General features: G+C 42.5%; 1 protein-coding gene across 1 annotated transcript in view; it reads right to left on the reverse strand.

The window, feature by feature from the left end:
- The window catches only part of LOC132377698 (protein transport protein Sec61 subunit alpha-like 1), a 33632-nt gene extending 23665 nt beyond the window's left edge, over nt 1-9967 (reverse strand). The window contains exon 1 of the mRNA XM_059943933.1: nt 9788-9967. Coding sequence (XP_059799916.1) covers nt 9788-9794 — 7 coding nt within the window. The 5' untranslated portion in view covers nt 9795-9967. The remainder of the gene's footprint in view (nt 1-9787) is intronic.
- Between the last annotated feature and the right edge of the window lie 729 nt (nt 9968-10696).

The following is a 10696-nucleotide window of genomic DNA, read 5'->3' on the forward strand; positions in this document are numbered from 1 at the left end:
ACAAATGTAGGTCCTTTACAGTCAGAAACAGGTGAATTGATCATAGGGAACAAAGACATGGCAGACCAATTGAATAACTACTTTGGTTCTGTCTTCACCAAAGAGGACATAAATAATCTTCCGGATATAGTAAGGGACCAAGGATCTAGTGAGATGGAGGAACTGAGGGAAATAAATGTTAGTAGGGAAGTGGTGTTAGGTAAATTGAAGGGATTAAAGGCAGATAAATCCCCAGGGCCAGATGGTCTGCATCCCAGAGTGCTTAAGGAAGTAGCCCAAGAAATAGTGGATGCATTATGATAATTTTTCAAAACTCCTTAGGTTCTGGATTAGTTCCTGAGGATTGGAGGATGGCTAATGTAACCCCACATTTTAAAAAAGGAGGGAGAGAGAAACCGGGGAATTATAGACAGGTTAGTCCAGAGGTCGGCAACCTGCGGCTCCGGAGCCACATGCAGCTCTTTCATCTCTGTGATGCGGCTCCCCGTGGTTTGTTAGCTTTTGAAATGTAATTCGAAATTTGAAGATTATGGTGATCTTGTACAATCTAAAAACGTTGTGGAGACCCCATTTCCTGGCACATCCAAACCGGCTCACAATTAGCCACCGTTCCGGCTAAGGGAGATAGCCTACGGGGGTTTGTGAGTACGTGTCTTTTGGAGCATCCGCGCCCACGGGGACGGGTTGAGGGAGGTTTTAAAGCAAGACTGTTTAGTTCGAATAAAGTTACCTTTGACTGCAGTCTTTATTTTAGCGCTGCGTGTAGCACACCGCTACAACGTGTTTTTTATCACTATTAATATACATCACCACTGCCAATGCCTGACACCCGCCAGTGCGCGCTTTCTTTTAATTCTTCGATCCAAGGTAGGCTAACTATGGAGTAACCTTCAACCCAACGTCTTTTTTTCGGAGTTCAAAATGTTTTTGTTGCATGCAAAAATGTAATTTCGTTTTCTCTGCAGGAGTTCATCAATTTCATAAATGCAACACATTATAGTTTGTTTATACATAGCATAAAGGCAAAAAAACCCGTTGTATGCAGTGTTATTTCATTTTAAATGTCAAACGGGTTTTGTGGCTCCCAGTGTTTTCTTTTCTGTGGGAAATGGGTCCATATTGGCTCTTTCAGTGGTAAACGTTGCCGACCCCTGGGTTAGTCTGACATCGGTGGTGGAGAAAATACTAGAGTCAGTTATCAAAGATGTGATAACAGCACATTTGTAAAGAGGTGAAATCATCGGACAAAGTCAGCATGGATTCGTGAAAGGAAAATCATGTCTGACGAATCTTACAGAATTTTTTGAAGATGTAACTAGTAGAGTGGATAGGGGAGAGTCAGTGGATGTGGTATATTTAGATTTTCAAAAGGCTTTTGACAAGGTCCCACACAGGAGATTAGTGTGCAAACTTAAACCACACGGTATTGGGGGTATGGTATTGATGTGGATAGAGAATTGGTTGGCAGACAGGAAGCAAAGAGTGGGAGTAAACGGGACCTTTTCAGAATGGCAGGCAGTGACTAGTGGGGTACTGCAAGGCTCAGTTCTGGGACCCCAGTTGTTTACAATATATATTAATGATTTAGACGAGGGAATTAAATGCAGCATCTCCAAGTTTGCGGATGACACAAAGCTGGGCGGTGGTGTTAGCTGTGAGGAGGATGCTAAGAGGATGCAGGGTGACATGGACAGGTTAGGTGAGTGGGCAAATTCATGACAAATGCAATTTAATGTGGATAAATGTGAGGTTATCCACTTTGGTTGCAAGAACAGGAAAACAGATTATTACCTGAACGGTGGCCGATTAGGAAAAGGGGAGATGCAACGAGACCTGGGTGTTATTGTACACCAGTCATTGAAGATGGGCATGCAGGTACAACAGGTGGTGAAAAAGGCAAATGGTATGTTGGCATTCATAGCAAAAGGATTTGAGTACAGGAGCAGGGAGGTTCTACTGCAGTTGTACAAGGCCTTGGTGAGACCACACCTAGAATATTGTGTGCAGTTTTGGTCCCCTGATCTGAGGAAAGACATTCTTGCCATAGAGGGAGTACAGAGAAGGTTCACCAGATTGATTCCTGGAATGGCAGGACTTTCATATGAAGAAAGACGGGATCGACTAGGCTTATACTCACTGGAATTTAGAAGATTGAGGGGGGATCTTATTGAAACGTATAAAATTCTAAAGGGATTGGACAGGCTAGATGCAGGAAGATTGTTTCCGATGTTGGGGAAGTCCAGAACGAGGGGTCACAGTTTAAGAATAAAGGGGAAGCCTTTTAGGACCGAGATGAGGAAAAACTTCTTCACACAGAGTGATGAATCTGTGGAATTCTCTGCCACAGGAAACAGTTGAGGCCGGTTCATTGGCTATATTTAAGAGGAAGTTAGATATGGCCCTTGTGGCTAAAGGGATCGGGAGTATGGAGAGAAAGCAGGTACAGGGTTCTGAGTTGGATGATCAGCCATGATCATACTGAATGGCGGTGCAGGCTCAAAGGGCCGAATGGCCTACTCCTGCACCTATTTTCTATGTTTCTGACTACTCTAATGGCCAAAGCTGAAGCCAAATATAGCCAGGAGCAAATACAGAGAACTGAACAATGAGTAACTTGAGGGCTCTAATAACTTTATCCACTCAGGAGATCCAACATAAATAGCCCAGATGAAGAAGCTGGGCTACTGAGTCCTGACGAAGGGTCTCGGCCCAAAACGTCGACTGTACTTCTTCCTATAGATGCTGCCTGGCCTGCTGCATTCCACTAGCATTTTGTGTGTTGCACAAATAGCCCAGAATTAAATTTGTAATAAACAGATGAAGACTGACAAACATGTATACATGGGGAAGACCAGAATCAGGTTTATTATCACCGGCACATGTGTGAAATTTGTTAACTTAGTTATAACAAACTGAAAATAAAAATAATACTGAGAACAGAAGTCATAAGGAGCCCTTGAAAGTGAGTCTGTAGATCATAGATCAGTTTAGAGTAATGGTGAATAAAGATATCCATATTGGTCCAGAAGCCTGATGCTTGTAGGGTAATAACCATTCCTGGTTCAATGTTAAACATTTACACTGGACCTCTCTGCTTTGTAACACACTCTTAGGTTATCAACATCTGGTCTACAGGGGCCACTGCACAGGATCAAGATAAGCTGTAGAAAGCTGTGAGCTCAGCCAGTTCCATCACGGGTACTAGACTCCCCAGCATTCAGGAAAACTTCAAGGAGAGAAGCCTCAAAGCCCCCATCACCCTGGACATGCCCACTTCTCATTGCTACCATCAGGGAGGTACAGGAGCCTGAAGGGACACACTTAGCCATTCAGGAACAGCTTCTTCCCTTCCAGCATCAGATTTCTAAATGGACATTGAGCTCATTTTTCTTTCTGTTTTATTTAAAAAGTTAAACAAAATATATACTTACTGTAATTTAGTTTTTATTATGCATTGCAATGTACTGCTGCTGTGTAACAACAAATTTCACATTTGCCAGTGATATGAAACCTGATTCTGATACTAAAAGTTTTCAGTCCTGCATCCATGTCATAAAACAGTTACTTCATTAATATGAAAGAAGCTTCAGATTTTTTACTGAGTCTGAGTTATTTTTACTTTTCCATGTAGTGATTAATATTTAAAGTTTAGCGATATCTAGGAGCCTCAAAACTGTTAAAGTACTTACAGCACCGAATCAACCATTTGCCTGGTGTAAAAAAAGTATCAAATGAGTCACCCAATCAGTGTCAGTAAACAAACCTGCGCACTTCAGAAAAGCAGAGATTTAATTTTTGGGATTAAAGTTTGTATTTCAGTAGACCAATTAATTCAATTAAATGCCTTGCAGACTGTATGAAGACATGCTTATACAATTTTAATAGAGAACGATAGGATATTGGTTCTTTAAAACCAGAATTTGCTATGAAATAAAAAGTGAGCCAATGGAGTCTACATCCTAAGAGAGGTGCCCATTATGGAAATCAGTGCCACTGTGATTTTCCAGACACCAAAGGCCAAAGGATTTTGGAAAGGATTTGTTTGTCGCGTGGACAAGCAGTACTGCACAAGGCATCAAAGACTGCCTCTGGGCTTTGTAGGTGAGCTTGAATTCAGATATTCAATCGGAAATCCGGTAATACTTCAACATAAAACATTTCTCTACAAGACCTAGCTACAAACACTCAAGTTGTCCTCATAAGAATCTAGACAACAGAACAAGAAATCAAAACACTTCCTCTTCAGGTTGGGGCAAGTACACCACTGAAGTGTGGATTAAAGCATGCAGGTAAAACATTAGGTATCAATTATTACTTTGTGTCCAGTAGCAAATCCTTTCAAAATTGCTGCTGTACCAAGACATTTGGATTTTTATACTCCTGCATCTACAGAATCTTTTGTGATTGAAATTTTACTTGGCAGGAGATGTGCATTAAATATTATTGATACAATTTTTAATAGTGTTCAGCTACGTATGCCTCAGGACTTCATGTCACAGGTTAGATTCAGGAATAGAACAGGAGATTTCACATCAGAGTTTTACATTAAATGGCAATGCATGTCATGAAACAACAGTTGCATATGATAGTAATTATATTGTGGGGTACATATTCTAATTTAATGTGTAGTCTTAAGTACTATAATTGATTTACTTATTTATTTTTGTTTCTTCTATATTGTGTATTACATTGGATTGCTGCTAAGTTAACAAATTTCACGACACATGCCAGTGATAATAAACCTGATTCTGAAGTTAACTTTGTTGATAATTAAAGATCATATGTCCTAGTGCATATAAAAAGAGCTCATCGCCCTCAGTTTGGGAAAGAGATAAGGGTTGCCAGGAGTTCACACTAGACAAGAGCTATAATTGCATTTTCTTATAGACATCTTTTTGAAATATTGGCAATTTTCAGGATCTGAAGTGGGAGCAGAACATCAGCTCCATCCTGAAGAAGGCCCAGCAGCGGATGTACTTCCTGCGGCTCTTGAGGAAATATGGTCTGCCTCAGGAATTGCTGCTGCAGTTCTACACTGCAGTCATTGAGTCTGTCCTGTGCACCTCCATCACTGTGTGGTTTGGAGCCGCCACCAAGCAGGATAGAACCAGACTACAGCGCGCAGTGAGGACTGCCGAGCGCATCATTGGAGCCTCCCTGCCCTCCAATGTGGACCTGTACTCTTCTAGGTTGAAGAAGAGGGCGGGGAACATCATAAAGGACTCCTCCCATCCTGCGCACGGACTGTTTGAACTGCTTCCGTCTGGTAGGCGCTTCAGATCCCTCCAGACTAAGACTAATAGGCACTGGAGAAGTTTTTTCCCTACTGCGGTCACTTTGCTGAACAGTTAACTGTCAGCTAACTATTACTTGGATTGCACTACTTGTATGTATAATCTATATTTTCATTTATATTTATCATTATTATTGTTATGAGTAGAGAGACAACATCTGCCGGAAGTAACTTCCTTGTATGTGCTCAGGTACTTGGCGATTAAAGTCTGATTCTGATTTTCTCCCCCACTAGTTTCACTAGTTTTTGTAAGTTAGATTTTGATTCACCTAATAAATAACCTTATAATAAAGTGCTAAGCAACTCCAGTCATTTTTACTTCCGTAAAATTAAAGGTCATAACCCATGTTTTCAAACACAGGTCCTATAAACACAGATATTGTTACCAAGGGCACAAAAACGTAACTGTGTGCACACCAGTACTGTTGGAATCTAGACTACCAATGTATCATGATTGCAGCCAATCTGTTTTTAAAATTACTAATCCAAATTATTTAAACTTGCCTGGTGAGCATCACTGTGCTTCATATGTATAAATGTTTATCTAATACACTACTACAGGTATGCAGAGAAAAAAACAGGTTGATTTTATAGTTGAAATGGCAGCCTTCATCATTACATTGAAAATGTAACTACTTTAGAATTTTCACACGTGCAGTTTAACACAAATCTCAGCTGCTGCCAACTTTTTAGCACTTCTCTGCAGGAAGGAAGATTTCTGTGAAATACAAACACCAAAGGAAAGTCACTGAATTTGTTTGGTATTTATAAATTACCCTTGATGTTACACTCTCCAAAAAATATTTATGTACAGTTACTTAAGGTACAGGCTTTCAATGACATAACTTCTCTAAATAAAAACATTGAACTTGGATGAAATGTTCTCCTTTTGAATTTGTGTCTGCAAGGTATCCCAGTTGCTAGATACCAGTCATCTGATTGGACTAAGATCTGATTTAAAAACATTGCAAAAGGAAAAATGGCACTTTTCTTCAAATTTAGAAGCAAGCACCAGCAGTTCCATTAGCTCAGCTGATCCGTTCATTTTCCCTGTCTACACATGCTGATTGATGTGCACTTTGTTTTAATTACTCATTTAGCTCTCACCATGTAATTGAAGCAATTATTCCCTCTTTCTTGTGTAATCGCTCATGCCTCTGTACTGAAATTCAACATTCATATATATGATAAATTATTAAACATATTTGTAGTATTAGAACTACCTCTGGTCAATGTCGATCATTTTGTTTAAGTGTGTGTGGATTAGGCTCTCCTGGCCCTTCAAGCCATGCTACTCAGCAACACACACAAAATGCTGGTGGAACACAGCAGGCCAGGCAGCATCTGTAGGGAGAAGCGCTGTCGACGTTTCAGGCCAAGACCCTTCGTCAGGACTGAGCAATCTGATTTAATTCTGGCCTAATCACAGGACAATTTGCAATGACCAATTAACCTGCCAACCGGTACGTCCTTGGACCGTAGGAGGAAACCCATGCGGTCACAGGGAGAACGTAAAAACTCCTTACAGGCAACAGTAGGAATTGAACCCAGGTCACTAGTACTAGAACACTAGAATACGACAGCACAGTACAGGCCCTTCAGCTCTCGATGTGCCAACCCAAATATTCCTTTAAAAAAGTACTAAACCCACACTACCCCGTAACCCTGTATCTTTCTTTCATCCATGTGCCTGTCCAAGAGGCTCTTAAATACCACTAATATTTTAGCCTCCACCACCATCCCATGGCAAGTCACTCCAGGCACCCACAACCCTCTGCATAAAAAACTTAACCCTGATGTCTCCCCTAAACTTCCCTCCCTTAACTTTGTACATATGCCCTCTGGTATTTGCTATTCGTGTCCTGGGAAACAGGTACTGGCTATCCACCCTATCTATGCCTCTCATAATCTTGTAGACCTCTATCAAGTCCCCTCTTATCCTTCTATGCTCCAAAGAGAAAAGTCCCAGCTCTGCTAACTTTGCCTCATACGACTTGTTTTCCAAACCAGGCAACATCCTGGTAAATCTCCTCTGCACCCTCTCCATAGCTTCCATATCCTTCCTATAATGAGGTGACCAGAACTGAACACAATACTCTTAAGTGTGGTCTCACTATAGATTTGTAGAGTTGCAACATGACCTCTCTACTCTTGATCTCAATCCCCCTATTAATGAAGCCTAGCATCCCATAGGCCTTCTTAACTATCCTATCAACCTGTGCAGTGACCTGGAGGGATGTATGCATTTGAACCCCAAGGTCCCTCTGTTCATCCACACTCTTAAGTAACCATTAACCCTATACTCAGCCTTTTGGTTTGTCCTTCCAAAATGCATCACCTCACACTTACCCGGATTGAACTCCATCTGCCACTTTTCTGCCCAACTCTGCATCCTGTCTACATTCTCTTGTAACCTTCGACAACCTACAACTCCATCCACAACTCCTCTAATCTTCTGTACTGTTTTGCCAACCACTACACTACTGTGCCGTCCCAAAAAGCTTGACAGTTTAAAAATTATATGATCCAGTTTCAGCCTAAAATTTAATGTAACACTTTCAGTGGTGCAGACGTCTGAATGGGAGGTACTGTATAGCTCTCAAGATTAAGTATCTTAGTCAGTCATACAGCTCAGAAACAAGCACTTTGGCCCATCTGGTCCATGCTGACCAGAATGCTACAAAGCTCATCCCATTTGGCAGATGCTTGGCCCATAACCAATCTAAAACTTTGCAACCCATGTACCCTGACCAACTGTCTAACCCTCCAGGTAAGCCTACCACGTGGAACCTCATCAATGGTTGGACTGAAATCCATATAAACCACATCTACTGCCTTGCTGTCATCAACTTTCTTGATCTTATCAAACTCATCAAGTTTGTAAGACATCTCCCATGCACAAAGTACATTTATTATCAAAGTATGTGCATAGATCATAAGACAGAATAAGATCATAAGGCCCATCAATCTACTCTGCCATTTCATCGTAGCCAATCCATTTCTCTCTCAGTCCCAATCTCCTGCCTTCTCCCCACATCTCTTCATTGCCTGACTAATCAAGAATCTATCACACTCTGCCTTAAATATACCTAACAACTTGGCCTACACAGCCAACAGTGGCAATGAATTGCAGATTCACCACTCTCTGGCTAAAGAAATTCCTCATCTCCTTTCTAAAAGGACACTCCTCTATTCTGAGGCTGTGTCCTCTGGTCTTAGACTCCCCCACCATAGGAAACATCCTCTCTACATCCACTCAATCGAGGCCTTTCACCATTCGATAGGTTTCAATGAGGTCACCCCTCATTCTTCTGAATTCCAATGAACACAGACCCAGAGCCATCAAACAAGAGCTCCATATTACAAGATTTTCAATCCCAGATGTTATATACAATCTTGAGATTTGTCTCCTTATGAGAAACCACAAAAAAATGCCCCAATCTCATGGTACAATTTTTAAAAAGCAGAAATATTTATTTGTACTCTGGCCAAAATGTATCCATAACAATTTGGGCATTATTTCAGTATTCAAGGGAAATTTATTGATGCAGTTTCCAATGACTACAGCTTAAAGGTTCACTGCCAGCTATTTTTTCAATATCCTGAAGCAACAAGTACATTATAAAAATGTAATCTTTACTTTTTAATGCAGTTAAAGCCACCAGGCATGAGCGGCACCATAATTAAACAAAGATGTTATATAAACAAGACCTATCAGGTCTCATCGCAACTGAACACCTCATCTAGAATTTGTAATCAATCGGGTATCGTTATCCAGCTTAAATTACTCAATTAAATACAAAATGTGGAAAAGTCGCTTTAGATATCACAAACAGTAATTATTTGAATTTTAAGACTGTATTTTCAGGTCACAAACAAATGCAATTTGCCTATGTCCTTCCATAGATGCTGCCTGACGGCTGAGTTTCCCCAGCAACTACAGTCTCTTTTGCCGTCAGGTAATCGAAACTATCGACCACGGTGACATCTTCCAGTGAGATGTCCGGCGGAGTTGCAGAGTAAAGGGATTTGAAGAGCCAGCCCAGGAGAAATGTGGGAATCCAGGGGATGGGTCCAGACAGCTTTTGCTGCTCCTTAAGGGCCCGTCAGCACTAAAAGAACTGGCCTACGTGGCGTTTAAACCCCACACGTCCCCTTCACCCCTCAACGTTTACCACTCGGGGAACCTGACAAGCAAGGACAAGCTGGGAAGGGTGACATTCTCCGACACCTAGGGCGCGGCTCCAACAACCGAATCCATATTCATGGGACTGGAAACGCTTGGCATCCCACCACCTTCCCCCATTCCAAGTCCGGAATTAGGTCCGCATCACCAAGGGCCTGTTAGGGCGCAGAATTGGGCCTTTTAGTTCGAGCCCGCCCCGGAAAGAGCAGTGGGAGGAAAAGAAAGGAGACCCGGGCTACACATCACGCGAGGCCGAGGCTTGGCCGGAGTGGAATGGATTCCTCCCTTCCCCTTCCGGGGTTACTTACTGCCCATGGCTGCTCAATTGTCGGTGCCGGCTGGGATTCCCGTGCTGTTGCGGGGGCAAAGGGAAAGAAGAAAGCTCTCAGTCTCGGTCCGGAGCTTCGCCGCCGGCCGCTTCGCTCAGGAAGAAAGTCGCCTTACGGGGTCCGAACGACACGTCAGCGCCGAGACACGTCCGTGCTCCCAAGGAGCCAATCACAGCCCGCGCTCGCGTGGCACGTGATCAGGTGGGGCGGAAAGCCCCGAATCCCCGGTAGGGACCACGTGACCCAACTGACGGAAAGACCCGAACGAGCGCCGGCCGCTTCGGCTTCCATCCTGGCGAGACGTGACAAAAAGTTAGAATTGAAATCAGATTTATCATCACGGACACGCGACACGGGAGGCATGAGAGACAAACCGGCCAGAATTGATTGGAAAAGGACACTGGCAGGGAGGACGGCAGAGCAGTAATGGCTGGAATCTCTGGAAGCAATTCGGAAGGCACAGGATGGATACCTCCCAAAGAGGAAGAAGTATTCTAAAGGGAAGATGACACAACCGTGGCTGACAAGAGAAGTCAAAACCAACATAAAAGCCGAAGAGAGGGCAGATAATAGAGCAAAAATTAGTGGAAAATTAGAGGACTGGGAAGCTTTTAAAAACCAACAGAAAGCAACTAAGAAGGTAAAGATGGAATACTAAAGTAAATTAGAGAATAATATTAAGGACAATTCCAAAAGTTTCTTCAGATACATAAAGTGTAAAAGAGAGGGGAGAGTGGATATCGGAACACTGGTAAACGACGCTGGTGAGGTAGCAATGAGGGACAACAAAATGTCGGATGAATAAGTATTTTGCAACAGTCTTCTCGGCAATATGGTGGAAGTTCCAGGTGTCGGGGGTCACGAGGTGTGTGAAGTTACCATTGCTGG

This window comes from Hypanus sabinus, chromosome 19 (assembly GCF_030144855.1).
Source record: "Hypanus sabinus isolate sHypSab1 chromosome 19, sHypSab1.hap1, whole genome shotgun sequence".
In the NCBI taxonomy this organism is placed as follows: Eukaryota; Metazoa; Chordata; class Chondrichthyes; order Myliobatiformes; family Dasyatidae; genus Hypanus; species Hypanus sabinus.